Raw genomic sequence first — 17892 nt, 5'->3', positions numbered from 1 at the left:
ATTACCAGAGGTTTTAATGAGAATCCGTAAGAAAATAAAACAGTGTATTTTTTACTTTTTGCTTTAAGGGGGGCTCATTTGTTATGGAACAGTCTCACTTTGTACAAAATGCTTAACATCCCCTGCCCTGTATAACTACCCAAACATTGAGGTGCACGCACAGCAGAATGTCAGTTTGTTGTTTTACCAAAATTTTTAAGCTGATGCCCTTTTAAAACTCTTAAATCAAGTGAAGAGACCTCATCTAAAGGAAATCCTTACGGTAAGTATGGGCAAGAGCGAGTATCACTAAATTTCTATAATACCATGACATATGCTCTTTAAAAGTCAATCAGGATAAAATACAGTAAGGAATACTTGCATCATTTGGGTCTCATTGCACAGTCATCTGCCAAGAGGGCTCAGTATGCTGTTAACTTAGTAAAAAAATTAATGTTTGTTTCAAAGTATGTACAGAACCAGGATAGTTAAAGACATAGGGCCAAGGCTGGGACTTCTTTCATGTGAAAGGGGAACATATCATTGTCCTATACAGTGTTCCTTATAGGCAAGTAACTTTGGGTCATTTTGTTTTCTTTACATTGTGAGTTATTCCCGCTGCTGTTTTGTTGAAACATTAGTTGTCCTGTACATGAACCGATAGCTAGCTTTAGACAATGTTTCTGTAAAACACAATATTTATTTTCCATTTCAGTTTACCTAATCTTTAATCTAATTTGGGATATTACTGCAGGTAGTCACATAATTATTTTTAAATTAGCAGCTGCCCTTTCTAGCTCATTTTTCTCCTCAACAGTCAATAGATGCAACAACAGATGTCCCATTAGCACAGCCTAGTTTACCGTGGTTTGCCAAACTGATGCATGTATTGCTCTTTTCTAAAGAGGCTGATAGTTAACTGTAAATAGGAAGCTAAACTTGTTTGTCCTTCTAAAAGTTATTGTTAGGTACTGCTGGAGTATGTGCATGCTTTTATTTAAATACATATGTATAGGCACATATGTATTTATATAATATCTATTTTTAAGTAAATATATATTCTATATATATATAACTATATATATATACTATGCAGTTAACCAGCTAAGCAATTTATGTGGAAACTTTGGTTATTTTTTATATATATATAAAATATTTATACACTAAATATATAGTATATTTTAATATATAAAAAATAGTATAGATAGTACTGTAATGTATATTATATTTTATATATTATAGATAAACGGGATATAGCATGGTTTTGTATATATTTAAAAAAAAAAAAAAGGCCAAAGCAAAGTTTTCACATAAATTGTGTAGCTGGTCAATAGGGGTTGGGGAAATACTTGGTGGACTGTAGTACACCCTGCAGATTAGCTGGCTGGAGGTATGGCTGGATATTTCTACCCAGTATTGCAGCCTGGACTTCCAGGTTTGGAGTTTGATGGCATGAACTCCAGGACAGCTTGTCACAGTGGTACACTTGATGGACAAGGCCTTCATATCTTGGTGCTTTTCTTTTAAATGCTCTCCCAGTTTTTGTGGGTAGTGGAGTTTGTTTAATCCCCTCTATTCTTGCCTGTGCAATCTGTTTGTACTTTTCCAGCATTTAATTCAGGATGTTTGTTCTGTAGTTTCATTAAGCATTAATTAAAGCTTTAATTAAAAAATAAGATCACTTTATACAAATTTGCTCCCCATTTAAGATTTTGTATGCAAAGTATAGATATAATATTCTGGTAGTGTGTTGCAGAAAGGCTGGACTCCTTTATCTAGTTTTGCATTCCATCTTAGGAATTAGCTGCTGAAACTTTGAAAATACACATAATCTGTTTATTGTGATAAAGGCACTTTTTTTTTTCCCCAAAAACATGCATCTATGAACACCTAAGCACCTACCTCTGAAAAATGGGCTAAAAATCATTGTATGCATTCTTTTTTCTTTTTTTTTTTTTTTTTTAGCTGCCTTTCTTGGAATAGCTGCAGGTGATGTCTTCAAGTTTTTTAAACATTTTATTTTTTCAGATGGCCAAAGGGGTTTAAGTTGGCACTCAGCATTAAGGCTGGGCAGTCTTTACATAGAATCATAGAATCATTAAGGTTGGAAAAGACCTCTGAGATCATTGAGTCCAACTGTTAACCTAACTGCCAGGTCTACCTCTAAACCGTGTCCCTAAGCACCACATCCACACGTTTTTTGAACACTTCCAGGGACTGTGATTGCCCCACTTCCCTGGGCAGTCTGTTCCAATGCCTAACTACTCTCTCCGTGAAGAAGTTTTTCCTAATATCCAACCTAAACTTCCCCTGGCACAGCTTGAGGCCGTTTCCTCTCGTCCTATCACTGGGTACTTGGGGGAAGAGACCGACTCCCCCCTCACTACAGCCTCCTTTGAGGTAGTTTGTAGAGAGCAATAAGGTCTCCCCTCAGCCTCCTCTTCCCCAGGCTAAACAACCCCAAGTTCACTTAGCCGCTCCTCATAAGACTTGTGCTCTAGACCCTTCACCAGGTTCATTGCCCTCCTCTGGACACGCTCCAGCACCTCGATGTCCTTCTTGTAGTGAGGGGCCCAAAACTGAACACAGTACTCGAGGTGCAGCCTCACCAGTGCCAAGTACAGGGGCACTATCACCCCCCTGGTCCTGCTGGCCACACTAGTTCTGATACAAGCCAGGATGCCATTGGCCCTCTTGGCCACTTGAGTGTGCAGCTGGCTCATGTTCAGGCAGCTGTCAACCAACACCCCCAGGTGCTTTTCTGCCAGGCAGCTCTCCAGCCACTCCTCCCCCAGCCTGTAGCGTTGCATGGGGTTGTTGTGACCCAAGTGCAGGACCTGGCACTTGGCCTTGTTGAACCTCATACAGTTGGCCCTGGCCCATCGATCCAGCCTGTCCAGATCCCTCTGTAGGGCCTTCCTACTCTCCAGCAGATCGACACTTCCACCCAACTTGGTGTCATCTGCAAACTTACTTGAGGGTGCACTCAATCTCCTCAGCAATATCATTAATAAAGATACTGAACAGAACCGGCCCCAGAACCGAGCCCTGAGGAACACTACTCATGACTGGTTGCCAACTGGATTTGACTCCATTCACCACCGCTCTCTGGGCTTGGCCATCCAGCCAGTTTTTTACCCAGCGCAGAGTGCACTTATCCAAGCCGTGAGCAACCAGCTTCTCCAGGAGAATGCTGTGGGAGACAGGACTTTAGTAAAGCCTTTGATGCTTTCCAGCTTTCCAAACTGCCCTTCTAGAATGTGAGTGTAGCTCAAAGCAGATGAAGGGGAATCTTAATCCTAGGGTTGGGTTATACATTTCCACACTTACTAACTGGTCAAAATGTCTCTTTGTATCAGTAGCTTGTGTGCTGTTATTTGCCACCACTACTATGTTATGATGTATCGTTACATTTACTTACAGTATTTTCCTGTTTCAAGTGTAATTTACCATGTTAAAGCTCACTCTTCCTGCCTGGTCAAGCTTAACTCATAACAGCCATGAGCAGCAGCCATATGTTGTGTACGTGTCTACTTGATAATATTGGAGGACAGTGTAGAATTTAAGCTCTAGCTCTTCATTTCCTTAATCTGTGAATTAGTTCACCTTTTATACAGCATTATGCGGTATTCAGGAGAAATGTGCTATGTTTTGGCCATGAAATCACACAGTACAAATATTAATAGTAGTAGTGCTCATGTGTAATTTCTGGAAACTGTTAGAAAAGACAGTAAATTAATTATCCCCTGGAAATGTAAAAATAGGAATATACTTCAGTAGTACATAAAAGGATTTACATTGAAATAATGACCAGATTTGATATCTGAAGAGATTTTTAATATTGGTACTCAAGCTGGACATTTGCAGTTGTCCCATAACTTTTTTTTTTTTTACTTTCTGTAATACATCTTCACTGCATTTATTCTTGTCAGAATTTAGGGAAAATGTTGCCCTGTCCTTACCCCACAGGTGAGGAATCGAGGAACAAGAGTGCGCAAATGACTTGCAGTGTTAACACTTCTGGTTAAGCTGGCCAGAAGGAGCAAGGAACTGAACCTTACTCCATTTTAAGTCTCAGGCGAGTGTTCCCATGTCTGGGTGGCTGTTATTCTCAGAAGGCATTTGGCCATTAGCAGTTCAGACACTTGAAACAAAGTTAGCAAGACAAGCTTGTTTCATCCCTCTGTAAAGGAAGATGAGCAAGCATGCCTTCTATAAACTCCTCGTTTCCCTAAACTTCTACTTGAAAATATATTTAGTTGCCTAGCATTCTGCAAATATACAGCAGCTGCCATGCTTTTTCCCTCTGTTTACCGAGTACAGGTAGAGAATCACCAAAAGGAGTTTAAGCTAGAACAAAATTGACTGTTATCAGGAGATAATAGGCTAATATAATGTAGGGGCTTTAATGGAGCACATGATTATCCATTTTGCTCATAAAATCAGTAACAGCTGCAAAGAAATATGAGATGGACAACCATCTTGGGGAAACTAACTTTGCAAAACACATTTCTGCTAAAATAGCACAATTTTGTTGTTTTTTTAGTCAAGTCTTTGAAAATACATTTACTTCAAGAACTTCTGCTTTTAATTTTTATTGATACCTATGAGGAATTCTGTTTCATTTAGAAAGTAAAAGTTTAAACCATTGATCTCCGTAGCATCATTCACATTATTTACAGATTGAATATTTGTCTTAAAACCCAACATAAGAAACAAGTGTTACATTAAAAATGAAAATACTGAATGGAAGATTCACTGTTAGAAGCAATCTTACTGTTTAAGTCGCTAAGGAACTGAACGGTTTAAATTTTCTATGTATATGAAACAATTCTAAAATTGTGAAATCCATCCAGGGCTTGTGTCTACATAAAATATTACAATCTCTTTTTTAGAATAAAAAGGTCCAAAATGTGTAATAATTCATTTTGAAAGTTCATTCTAGTAAGAAAATGACAGCTTCTAAGGATAGAAGTATTAGTAATACGAAAGCATTTGTTTTCTAAGTTAGGTAATCTGTAATTTCTAAGATAATTACTAGAGTGATGCTAAAGAATGTTACTGCTGAACCCTTTCGTTATCTCAAAGCAAAAGAGTAATACTGAGAGTTAAAAGTATGCCTGGGACTGGCTGACTGTATTTTTAGTAAAGGCTTAAGGTAAATTCCACGTAACGGTTGAAATTTAAAAGAAAAAAATGCTTTTGTGTATTTTATTAAAGATGGTAGTGTTTGTGCTTAATAAACTAATTATTTCAGGAATGTAAGTTATTAAAAAGAACTTTTAAATCTTTATTTTGTAGACTCAACATCGGAGGAGACTGGACAAAGCGCCAAAGTGCTCAGGAGCAGGACATGTATCATTAACTACAAGAAACACATAAAGCTGTCTAATATGACTGAGAAGAAAAATCCACGCAGATGTGCCACTTTGGCAGCTAATAAGATTAAGATAATGAGCGATACAAAGGAAGAATTATCAAGCTCAGAAAGTGTTTACACAGTAAAAAAGAACAGAAGGCAGCTTCATGGCAGTGTTTCTGCAGCATCCAGGAAGAAACTGATCGGCAACTCAGAGGTAGATGCTTGCTTAAAGTCTGAAAATGAGAAAGAACAGATTTCTGGCAGAAAAAAACTTTCCTGCCCCGAATCATCTGCTCCTAAAAGAAAATACATTAGTGAGTCTGAGAATGAAAAAACAGAATCTGAGGCAGAGATAAAAGTGACTCAGAAGCAAAATGATGATAACCACAAGCAGGCACACAAAACAGTCTGTGCTGCAGCTCTTAAAAATTTTGAATGCGACTCTTCAGAAGAGAATTCCACAAACCACAAGATGGAAAATGGGAGAAACTGGGGAAGTTCTAGTCAGTCGACTTCAGCTCACAACCATCGTACGAGCAACTCCGAAGAGGAGGTAGATTCTGATTTAGCTAAACACGAAACTAAAAATGTCAGAGAAGTATCAAATAAAAAATCTAGAGCTTCTTTCAAAAGATCAAAATTATTGGATGACTTCAAAGAAACAGCAGAATCTGAAACAGGGGGGAAGAAAGATGAAAAAAGCTCAGTATCAGAGAATGTGGAAGCACCTGGGACTGCAAGAAGTTCAAAAGCCAGTTTCAATTGTTCTTCTGATTCAGACTCTGGAACTGATAACAGTATCTGTAGTGATGCCACAGAAACAAGAAAGAGGAAAAGGAAATCAGAAATCGTTAGAAAAGAAATTAGCAATTCCAACTCACCTAAGCCTTCCAGAAGACCCCAGCGAAGGAAACGTTGGAAACCTAACCAAGAAAATGACTCTGAAGATTTGGATTACACCAAATACAGAAGAGCTAATCGACGTTCTAAGATAAGAACTCGGAACGGCGGTAGACGGACTGTGAGATACGACGATTGTGATGACGACGACGATGACAGAGGTTTAGATGATGTAGATTGCGAAACGTAACCTTAAAAGGAAAAGCCAGCCCACTTTTTTTTTTATGGTAATAGCACTAGAACTGATGATGGATGCTGGCTCTTCTTTGTCCTACATTTCAGGGAATATATTTATATTTTTCTATGAAAAAGTTATGAATGTGATTAGATGATGACTTTCTCCTTTTCATATTTTGACTTGCACTTGCCTGCCCATGTAGCAGCATTTAGCACAGATGCCAAAATGTGCCTCATTATAGGGGCAATTTTTTGTCTTTACTGGTATTTTATTACATATAATGAGTTAAAAAATGTTAAAACACTGCGCAACAGGTTAATAGCAGTATGTTGAGTATTATTGTTATGGGTGCTGCAATGGAATACTACCTAGGTCATACAACATTCAAGAACAGATTTCAAACATCTCTAATGCTGTATGAAATCATATACAATAGTAACAGGCTTATAAATAATACTGTACACTATAAAAATCTGGCAGATGCTAGCATTGCATCAAAAAAGTAATGAACGGTCACTAGGCTAATAACTTTACAACTTGTATTAGTACAGATGTTAAATGTTCTGTACTTCCATTATTGATAACATGCAACTAGAACCAGTTACCAGTGAAAAAGCATATTTGCCAATTAAACAGGCATATTGGTGCTGGTGAAGAGAGGGTTTATGCTGACAGGTAGTACTATCATTAATGTGACTTCTATACTGTAAACTTAAGAATATGAAATGCAGGTGAACTCTTGGGCCTAAGGGTTTTTGTGTGTTTTCTTTATAAAATAGAAAAACAAACAAAACACTTGTTCTGTTTTCTTTATGCGTGAAAAGCTTGAGGTGCAGGATTCTTACATTCCAGACCTTTTTGCTATGTTTCTGTTGTTCTTCCATATTTAAACTTAAGTGCTTTAATGTTAGACTTCTCATTGATTAAACCTTATCAGTTTCCGATTATTGCAGTACATCTTCTATTTTTGAAATGTTTGAGGTGGCTGTTGTTGACAAGAACTAATTCTTGCGTAGAGGAAAGGAGAAAATTTCTCCAGGAAAAGCGTGTAAATTCTTGGTTGGCCACATATCCACTCCGAGAACGCATACCACTGCTTGGCTCTTCCCTTGCTTTTCCCTGGAGCTGGGCTGGCGGGAGCCCCACCGTCGCTGCCTTCAGTCCCACACCGGGCGCTTGGTGACCTCCGCTCCTTCCCCACTCTCCACGATAGGTTTCCTCCCTCCGCTCTGCTGGTTCCCTTTCTCATGCTTAGTAAGACTTAGTGATTCCTGCTCTTTGTCGTTCAATAGGAGATATATTAGAATAGTAGATTGAGGTATCCTAACCCAGCTCATTTTAACTGAAATAGCAAGTTTGTGAATTAGTTTTCCAGCAGATCGGACTGGTAGTAGCATATGGAAGGGTTTTTTTGGGGGGGAAAAAAAAAAGAAGTTAGTGCAGCTGCATCATCACAGTCATTAATGCCAGAACTGCTTGTACAAATGGAAGGGAAGCAATGGAAAAGGGAGTCCCGCAGGCTGCCTGCCCGTGGTCAATGAGAACCACTTCTCCAACAGCGTCGCTGACGTGATGTGCCAAAAGGGGTGTTTACCGTCACATCATTTTGGTGTCTAGAATGTGATCTCAGTATAGAGAAATACTTTTTTTTTTTTTTCCTTAAAACTTCTATATGAAGTCCAAAAATAACCTAGTTTATATTATTCTTGCCCCAGGAATTTTCTTTTAGAGCATAGTCCTTAATGAGATACCGTAGAATTTTGTAAATTCAAGATACGTGTTTATCTGAATTCTTCAAGTTGGTTTCTAAAATATGAACACAGTTGTGTTTAGTGATGAAACTTCGAGGTAGCTTTGTGTATCTTACCTGTTAGGGGCAACTTTGTTAAAAAGACAGTAAGTCAACTGGTATTTTTATATTACCCATAAACTGAATGCATTGTTCAGCAGCTGCTTATGATCAATGTTCTGTGGAGCATAACCTCCAGTATAGGAATAAATACCGGTATAATAGCTCTTAAGTGAATGTCAGTTTTTATTAATCTTAAGTTTAAACAGCTAAAATGGGGCTGGTAGATTTGTATTTCTAATTCAGGCTTAGATTTGAAAAGACGCTTTTCTTTCTCGCCCTTTTTCAGGCGCTGTATTCTCTGTCATACCGCACTCATGCACTACCTGTTCACGGTGGTCCCTGAAAGCCAGGAGAAGGTTCTGGCCTCTGTATTTATACATCCGAGAGGGAATTACTGGCTTAGGGATTGTAACACTTTATTTATAAGCAAAGCAAATGCTGTTTTTGCATTTCCTAATTTTATACATACAGACAGGTTCCAAAGAGCCAGGAGGAGGAGAAATGATTAAACTGGAAAGGGACTTTTAGTCGTTCACCCTCTAAGAGCTTGAATAGTTTGTTGTTTGGTATGGGTTTTTTTTAATTATTATTTATTTAAATGAGCATGCTTACTTGTATCAGAACTGGCTGTTTTAAGCCTTGCAGAAAGCAGTTCTTTCATCTTCCTGATAACTTCAATTCTTCAGCATTCTTTCTTTGGTCTAGCTGTACTCAGGGTAAGTCAAGTGATTTAGTAGAGCTGTAAAAGTAGTGTTTATTGGAAGCTGCTTAATGCGATTTGTAAGCTGCTTTGTTTTTTGCGTTGGTTCGGGTGGGGGGGGTCGAGGAGGGCGTTTTCGGTTGTTTTTTTGTTTTTTGTTTTTTGTTTTTAAAGCAGGACCTGCATCTGGGCTAGTGAACGGGCTCGAGGGCAGCACGGAGAGAGGAAAGTACTGAAAGCACAGGGCAGAAGCGTAGGAGACGCAAGTTGTTTAACACGAAAGACTTTCATGAGGGGTACACGTAGAAGCGGACCAGAGTAAAGCTATACGTAAACCCGCGGCCTCACTGTACGCGTTTGTGCGTCTGCCTGTGCGGGGGTTCCTGGCCCCGGCCCCGGGCCTCCCTGCCCCGCACCGCAGCCGGGGGCCGGGAGCGGCGCTGCCCCGGCCTCCGCCACTCTCAGCGGGGCGGAAAAGCGCGGGCAGGCGGTGCCGCCTCGGGCCTCCCTGCTGGGGGGCCCCCGCCTTCACCCCGCTCTCGCTCCGAGGCCTCGTCGCTGCCCCGTCCAGGGGAACGTCCCGCCGCCGCGGCGGTACGAGGCCTGCTGTGAGGCCGGGGGCAGGCGCCCAGCGGGCGGCCGGGCCGCGGTAGCCGCCGCCGGCGCGCCGCTCTATGGTCTGCGGGGCCAGAGCGTCACCAGGCGGAGCGGAACTCTGTGGTGCCGGCGAGCCAGAGTGTCTGAGCGCGCAGGCGCGCTGCCCGGCGGGGCGAGGGGCGGGGCGGCGGCGATGGCGACCTTCTTCGGAGAGGTGGTGGTGGCGCCGTCCCGCGCCGGCGTGGACGATGAGGAGGAGTCGGCGGAGGAGGCCCGCGAGGAGACGCCCGAGGACCGGGAGATCCGCAGGGAGCTGGAGAAGAAGAGGTAGCGCTGCGGTGCGGCCTCCGCCACGTCCCCCGCCGCCGACCTCCAGGGGTGGCTTGGGCCGGGGCGGCGGCCTGGGCCCGGGCCGGCCCGGGCAGGGGGAGCGCGGCTCCACTTCCCTCCGCCTCTTTTGCCAGGGAGATCGACGTCTTCTGGACCTTGAAGTCGGACGCGTCTGCGGGCAGCTCTGCCGACGAGCCGTTCGTGTGCTCTAAATTTATAGTAGCGATAGGACATAACGCTGCAGGTGGGTGATGCAGACCGCAAAAACCAACCGCCTGAGACCCTGAAATGCTGCTGTTCTTTTGCTGTTGGCTAAATTTGAGAAGGCAGGAGGTTGGAAGAAAGTGTAAGTGTGCCAGGACGCTCCCTTTGCCGTAGTCTGTTTTAACGTTGGTCTCTGCTGTAAGAATGGTCCTTAAGGGTGTCAGCTCTTCACTTAGGGAGCAGAGTTTTAACCCTGAGGCAGCTGAGCTGTGCAGAGAAAGCCAGAGTTAATCTGTACGTGTAAAACAGTTTTTGTTACAGCTCCTTATTCCCTCTGTCAAATCAGGGTAAAATGATCTATTTTCAGTTGAAGGGCAGAAGCAAAATACGTTTTGGTTTTGGATTTTAGTTGGGACAACCCCCCTTTTCCTTTGTCTGACTTTTGTTTGGTAGACTCTTCTGGATTGTTTGTTAATTGGCAAACGTTTCCTTCTAATAGTAGCAAGTTGCTCAGTTGCAGTCTAGTGTTTTGAAATAGGGATCTGTCAAAGATGTAAAATTATGGGTCAATAAGCTGTAATTTCTTCAATGAACAGTGATTTTTTTTTTTTACTTTTTTTTCTTGATTAGTCAGTCCCTTTTTCACATTCAAATTCTGCACTTGTTCAAAATGTTCTCTTTTGAGGTGATTGTTTACTCATTAGGCCTAGAGTCTTGAAACACCCTTTTGCCTTCCCACACACACTTGTCAAGGTCTTGGCATTTTTTAATAGCTGTGTCACTGTAAATATAAAGAAGTTTTAAGTCTTCCTTACATTTAGGTCATATCTAGATTACATTTAGATGATATATAAGTTAACTTTGCTGACTTGTTTTTTCTTTGTTCAGATTTTTCTTTGAAAAATAGTTACAGATATTTTAGATGTGTTTTATGTTTAACAGTAACTTTTGACAGGAATTTGGTTTATCAACATTTGATTTAGGATCTCTTTTTGCCACTAACTCATGCATACTCTTGTCTCTGCTTCCTAGAGCCAGTGTAATAATTCTGCCTTGCTGGATCAGTGTTTGGGTTTTTTTGGTTTGGTTTTGGTTTGTTTTTTTTTTTTTTGAGAAATCTGTTATATCTGATATGTCAAGCAGTATTAGAGACTTAATATTTACATCCTTCATGTATACTAAAGGAATCAAAGTTGACCATAGTAATATAATTCCTAAGAATACGTGGTTTTGATGTTAGGGATCTCTACGTGTAGAACTGCTCTTTAAGTCTTGATACAGTGAGGTTACTCTGGATCTTTGCTGGATTTGGTCAATAAACGTAGGTTGATAAAAACAAGTTGTTAGATTTTTTTTAACTTGAGATTGCAAAGAAATAATCTAATTCAGTTTGGGTATTTATTTGTAGAACAGAGATTTAATTTTTTAGAAATTAACAGTATTTATTGGCTTTTGCAGCTTTCCTGTCTTCTTTTATTTTGGATTCTGTCTGTTGGGAAGTAGTTGGAGTTGCGAAGCTGTGGAATGAGTGGTGTCGAACATCCAACACAACAAATGTCCTCCCGACAGATTCTTTCTGTTTGTTCTACCGATTAATATCAGATCCGACAGTAAGTGACTTATGCATGAATTCCTCTATATTTTAGCTTTCTGAAAAAGAGAGCAACCTTCATCCACCCGCTACCCTGCCCAGCACAAATAAAGCATTAAGGCTGCAGGATTCTGGATTAATCTCATCAAAAACCTGAAGGGTCATTATGCTCACTAAAACTATTTGAAGTTCTGGCATATGAAGTTCAGTACAAAGAAAACGTACGACAACCTGATTGCTTCACATCAGTTGTGAATGAAAAATTCTTGTTGAAATAAGAGTTGGAGAAGCCCAAGAAAACTGAACAAGTTGTTGGCTGCAGTCACATCATCTTTACACATGATTGTGAGCTGCTGTTGTGCTCTTTAAACCACTTGCTTACGCAACTTTTTTTTTTTTTTTAAGGTTTTTTTGTGCCAGTGTAGTTGCTACGTTGCTGAGGATCAACAGTTCCAGTGGCTTGAAAAGGTAAAACTGGCAGGACAACAAATTGAGCAATGATATCTTAGGGGTGGGGATCTTCAGCTTAGTGTAAGTGCCTCTGCCACTCTGATATTCTAAACATTGACAGCATTGTAAATAACTGTTTTCCCTGTGGCTTTCTTTTCTTAAATATTCAACAAATGAACAAATTTACTATCTGCAGATTCTGTGAAAATCCTTTCTAGACGCTGCCAGTTGTATCTGCTGTAACTTACCAACTTTGTGCACTTACTTCTTTTGGACAGTTTCAATTTTGTTGCCCGTAATTACTTTCCAAACCTTTTTCCTGTTTGGCATAAATTTTCTATGGCTTATTTCAACTGTATTTCAGCTCTGGGAGAATCCTTCCTTAAAAAATCACAACATAAATGCATTTGTACGGCTGCCAAAGGATTGCCAGGCAAACCTGTCGTGAAACTCATGATGGATGGTATCTTTACTAATGGGTGTGTTCTGTTCCTTGTTCCTTTCACATGGAGGAGCTCTAAAGGAAGGTGCTTCCAAAGCATTATCTGTCCCATTTGTTCATAAACTTAGTATGCGAAGTGCCTTACTGCAGCATCATTCAGGTACACCAATGCTGCTGGGTCATTCAGGTCCCTCCAGGTATCATGTTGATGTTAATAAGATAAAGCTAGGGTGGGGGGTGGGGAACGTTCTGGCTGTTGATTTTCTTTATGGATTTGGGTCGCTGCTTAGCCTCAAGGAAGAACGGCTTATTCTGTCTTGCTGTCTGTCTGGTAACCTGCCTTCCTTCAAATCTCTGCTGATCTGATGAACAAGCAGAGATTCTAAAGCTATTATGTTACGCTGAAGTTGTGCAAGGCTGTGGCTAGAGATCCAAAGAGTGAGATAAAACGCGGTGTGTCCGCTGAGAGCAAGTCCTCAGCCTGAGCTGAGTGATACCTGCTCAGTCTGGGCTGCTAGCTGGCCCAGCCAGCGCATGAGAAGGATTACTTGGTTGCGAGGGAGAACCATGCAAGCATCTCAGTGTGAGGGAGCCAGAGAGATTATGGGAAGGCAAAGAGGATGGAAAACCGAGGTAACTTCGCTGATTGATACAGGGTTTTCAGACCCAAGCTTGTGGAAAACTAGCCTTCTGTGGTTCCTTGGCTTGTTGAAGAGTTTAATTCATTTTGGTGGGGGGTAATGGTTCACTTTGAAGTTTAGAAACCGTAAGACCTAAACCGGTTTGGTTTTGCTGTATTCCATGCATTCTTGCACTTCATTTAAACTTGGATTACAAAAGAAAGATGATTGTGGTTTTGCTGTCTTCCCCATTTGTGTTTTTCCAGCTGTTTGCGCGTATGTGTTATTTCAAATGTGGGTGTTCATGAACAGTAGGAGTGTACAGTTTTACCAAGTCAATGTTCTCGAGTATTTTTAGACTTTATGGTTATTGGTATTTTTTAAATGTACAACAGAAATGTTGTGCTGGTAGTCTTTTGCTTTTAGTGTGAGTTACAGACCTGTTCTGTATGCTTCATAAATTCTGATTCACTGAGCATCTTCACAGTCTCCACGAGTCAGATTTTTACTTCTGTGTGTGTTTTCTCAGTAAGTGATCACTGATAAAATGAGAACATACAGACTAAAGTTTCGCAGTAATGCATACCAGCCAGTGTTTCCAACAAAGTAAATTGAAAATATGTGTGCTTCTGAAAAGTTGTATCAGTTTTATATTACAGTGGTAACACACTGATGTGAGGGGAACAGTCAGCTTCCCTTCTGTGATTGGTACCATATACAGAAACATGTGAGTTTCTGTAATGTTTAACGAATTCCCTATTTCCTTATCGATCATAAATCTGAAGAGGACAGTGTAAAGGGAAGGTGCAGGTTTATCATGTTTCTGCTCATTTTGACATGTGTTCTTTAAAAACAATGGAACACTGCATGTACATGTTGGTGTTTTGTGATGGCATGCAATGGATACAAAAGTATGTTTTGTACAATGTTTTTTAAACTCTCTTCTTTGAGGAAGACTGTGGAAAAATTAAGGTTCTTGTTCTCAATTCAACTTGAATATAATTAAATAAAATCTGAGTATTTAAAATGAAGACTCTTTTTAAGTACTGTAGAACATCTGGGGTGCACAATTTCAATTTCGGATGTCTTGCAGCTTAGCCAGCTGCCTTGCTGTCACAAGCAGCCTGTTTTTATTTGGAGTCCTTTTTCTTTCTACAGTCACCATTAGTAAAAATAGTAAGTCTTAATATATTTGCAGGTGAATAGAAAGTGCAGAAAACGTAAAGCCTCTCAAGAAAATCAGTAGACTTGATAAATACATTATCTGTTCTTTTGGGTTTTTTATCTCCATCCCAAGAGCAATGCATGTGAAATTTGTACTTGAAGGTTGTGATTCAGATTTTAGTTAGTCCTTCAAACCTGAATTAAACTGCCGTTTGCCATCTGCGCTGAAACTGAAATGAATCTTTGTGTTTTTACGCTGTTATTGTGAGAAGATAAATTCTGCTTATGTATTAACATTTTTATTTCAGGTTTTCGGCTGTATGCGAAAGGAGGGCTTGCAAGTAACCATTCTTTCAACGTGTCCTGTAGCTGATTACAAAACTCAGGAATCCACTTTAACGCTTCCATCTCCATTTCTGAAAGCCTTGAAGACAAAAGAATTCAAAGAGCAGGTCTGCTGCCCACTGCTGGAACAGCCTAACATTGTGCGAGATCTTCCTGCTGCTGGTATTTTGCAATTCCAGTTATTTACAAGGCTGCTGGTGGCAACACAAAATTCACTTTTAAGAGCATCCCATTGCAATTACAATTTTTACTTAATTGTGTGAACTGGTTACAAGTTAGCTTTTTGAAAATTAATTCCTAACAGTTTGACAGCTTACATGTTGCCTTGTAAAATAGGGCCAAATTTCAAAACTACCCACAAATCCTTTTATCCCTTATGTGTGGAACCTAAGTACTAGCAAATTCTTCAGTATAGCCTCACAAAGTGTATTGTATATTGGGGTTTTTGGACATTTTACTTATGAACTAAATATGTTTTATTAAGAGTTATTTTCATCTGAGCATCCAAACTGAGGCTCATAAAGTCCTTTCTGCATATTACAGGTAAAGTAGGTTTCATAGTGCTACTGATCAACCTCATGTAAAAGTTAGATTCAGTTTTAGTATGTAATGTAATAAAACCCCAAGGCTTTTCATTATAGAGTACCCTCTGACAGGAGCTAAAAGTGGATGATTTTTCTAGAAAAAGTTGATCTTGCTTGCACTTCGTTTTGAGTTTTTATGTTTGCTTGGTTTTGGGGGTTTTGTTTCTTTTTTTTTTTCTTTTTTTTACATAAGCTCATATTTTTTTTGTTTACCGATAATCTACCGTTTCCAGTTAAGGTATTTGTCAGGAAGAAATACCAACTGCATATTAATAATTTTTGGTGGTTTATTTTCTTGTGTACCTGAGGAATGGGGGATGGCTGGTCTAGCAGTCAGGATCCCGAGTAGTTAATTTATAAACTTCCGTGCTTTTGAAGTTCTGGCCAGAACAAATGCGATTTTATACACAGAACTGAGATTCCTTCTCTACTCAGTGTAACACGTGTTTTCTTTTGATTTGTATTTAGTTTTGAGTTACTGTCAAGTATGGCAGATTCCTGCAGTGTTATATCAGTGCTACACTGATGTCATCAAACTGGACACAGTTACGATTGAAGCGTTCAAGCCTCTGCTTTCTTCTAAAATCCTGAAGAGTTTAGTCAAGGTAAAATTTCATATTTAAATATTAATGGGAGGTTTGGTCTATTTTGGTCTGTTATTCATCTCTTGCATTCTGCTGTTGATGTGCCCCTGAAAAGGCCGATGTGTGTAATGTACAGAAATGTACAGACTTTATTGGCAGAGGACAATGTTTTCTGATATAGTACCTGCTGTAACTATTTACATGTGCTTATAAGTTGCTTAGAAATAATGTGCAGCTTCCCTCAAAGCTTCTTTTGACTTTTCAGACTCTTGTAGTGGTATTAGTATATCAGGGAGTAATTTCTTGTGATTGTTTAAGCTGCAGTTTTTTTTGGAGGTGTCTTGTGTTAAAACCTTGAAGTGTATATATATATTTTAACATTCTGTATTCGCAAGATGCCTCTGTTCTAGCTCTGTATCTACCTGTCCTGTGCAATACATGGAAGCTTCTTAATAAGTTTATTTTGACCAACAACTTCTTTCTGGAATTAAAAGACTAAATTTCTAAAGATTATTCTTAACAGTTTTGCACTATACAAGCAGCTCTGAAATCATGGCATTATAGCTACTGAAGTGAATGTTTTTCTTCTTTCTGAAACGTTTTTAATTGAAGTATAGTTGGTTCAAAACACCCCCCTCAGTTTTGCCAGTTGAACTTACATTTAAATACTTCAGTACACACAAACCTCTTCTGTCATTTATTTCACCTTTAAACATGGGAATTGCGAGTTAGTTTTCATTACAGCTTATACTGGTCTGCTAAACAAATCTTAACAGACTAGTACGTAAATGTTTAAACTCTGAAGGAAAACAACAGCAAATATGCAGGCTCTTCCTCTCATACACAAGCGAGGAGGAATGCCAATTAGCAAAGCCTGTTCTATGGTTGATCTGCAAATTCATTTGGAGCCTTTAGCAGATCTCTGGATACCTTCATTCAGAAGACCTGAGTTTTGCTCACAGTTAACATTTTAATCAAACTGATATTCAGAGTAATAAAAATTGGAATAGGGGACAGTGAGGCTGTTTTGTTTTGTTTTGTTACCAGCGATGTAGCTAATGCTGATCATCTCTTCCTTTTCCTAGGATGTATCTGAAAGCACAAAGATTTTGAAGAAGTTACTGACAACCAATGAAACTCACAATAATATCTATATCTAAAGAGGACATTTATGACGCAGACTGCACTTTCGTAAACTCCCGTTTCTTCTGTAGAAGACCTTTTGGAATTGTAGTTGTTTCCTCAAAAGTGGAATAAATTCCAGTAGATTTTTACTCCTGCACTCATTTTTGTTACTTTCAAATTAATCACTACAAACACATATATTTCTTCCGCGTGGCTTGGGAGACTTTCTTCTGGAGCGATTTTAGGAAAGATACCTTGAGTATGAAAAGCAACGTGTTTTTCTCCTCCTGAAGGGATTGTGTTATCTAAATACATACCTTTTAAATGTAAAAGAGGAAATGCAGTTAATGAATTCTGTCTATATCTAATGAGACCACCTATTTTTTTTACTTTGTTTTGAGACACAAAAGTTTTCCTAATATTTGATCCTCTTGAAAGATTTGTCTGTGATGTAGAAAATACACTCCGCATCTTTTTACATACATACATATATATATATAATTTCGTGTGTCTGTATGTATGAATGATACATAGATATGTATGTGTGTATATACATTTTTTTTATGTATGTGTTGATACAAAATATAGTAAGTAAAGTATGGTAAATACCTTTAAAAGACTTACTAGTGGAAAATAAACGTAAGCTTGTTTTACAAATTAGTAGGAGGCAGGAATGTGGAGCTGTTTTGAACTGCGTGGGAGGGCTGTGACTTGGATTCAGTGAGTAGATAGTCACAGGTGTTTAGGATGCTGCTGCCTGCAGATCTGGCAGGGAGAGATGTGCCCACATTTCAGATGCTGCAGCTCCCATTTGCAGTGCCTTGCTAAGAGCTCGCCTTTGTTGGCGGTTTCAGCTTCAGACCATGGAGGCGGAGGAGCGTTCCC

At 39.7% G+C, this 17892-nt stretch overlaps 2 protein-coding genes across 7 annotated transcripts in view; both read left to right on the top strand.

The window, feature by feature from the left end:
* The window catches only part of BRWD1 (bromodomain and WD repeat domain containing 1), a 67261-nt gene extending 57812 nt beyond the window's left edge, over nucleotides 1-9449 (top strand). For 4 of the 6 annotated variants that reach the window (XM_087758023.1, XM_087758020.1, XM_087758025.1 and 1 more), the window contains one exon: nucleotides 5281-7366. In XM_087758023.1, coding sequence (XP_087614149.1) covers nucleotides 5281-6431 — 1151 coding nt within the window. In that variant the 3' untranslated portion in view covers nucleotides 6432-7366. Of the gene's footprint in view, nucleotides 1-5280; nucleotides 7367-9145 lie in introns of those variants that run through there. The other 2 variants (XM_087758021.1, XM_087758022.1) reach the window with 2 other exon arrangements.
* Nucleotides 9450-9611: 162 nt separating this feature from the next.
* PSMG1 (proteasome assembly chaperone 1) lies at nucleotides 9612-17156 on the top strand. Its single transcript, XM_009473569.2, has 7 exons — nucleotides 9612-9895; nucleotides 10033-10142; nucleotides 11561-11712; nucleotides 12099-12161; nucleotides 14678-14876; nucleotides 15767-15903; nucleotides 16968-17156. Exons 1-7 carry the CDS (start codon nucleotides 9762-9764, stop codon nucleotides 17040-17042), a joined length of 870 nt encoding a protein of 289 aa, XP_009471844.2. The 5' UTR covers nucleotides 9612-9761; the 3' UTR covers nucleotides 17043-17156.
* Nucleotides 17157-17892: the final 736 nt, after the last annotated feature.

The sequence above is a fragment of the Nipponia nippon genome, unplaced genomic scaffold, assembly GCF_047370975.1.
Source record: "Nipponia nippon isolate SJK-2023a ecotype South Korea unplaced genomic scaffold, ASM4737097v1 scaffold_2, whole genome shotgun sequence".
Lineage (NCBI taxonomy): Eukaryota > Metazoa > Chordata > Aves > Pelecaniformes > Threskiornithidae > Nipponia > Nipponia nippon.
Note: the sequence above shows the minus strand (reverse complement) of the source record. Positions and strands in the feature narration are given on the sequence as shown.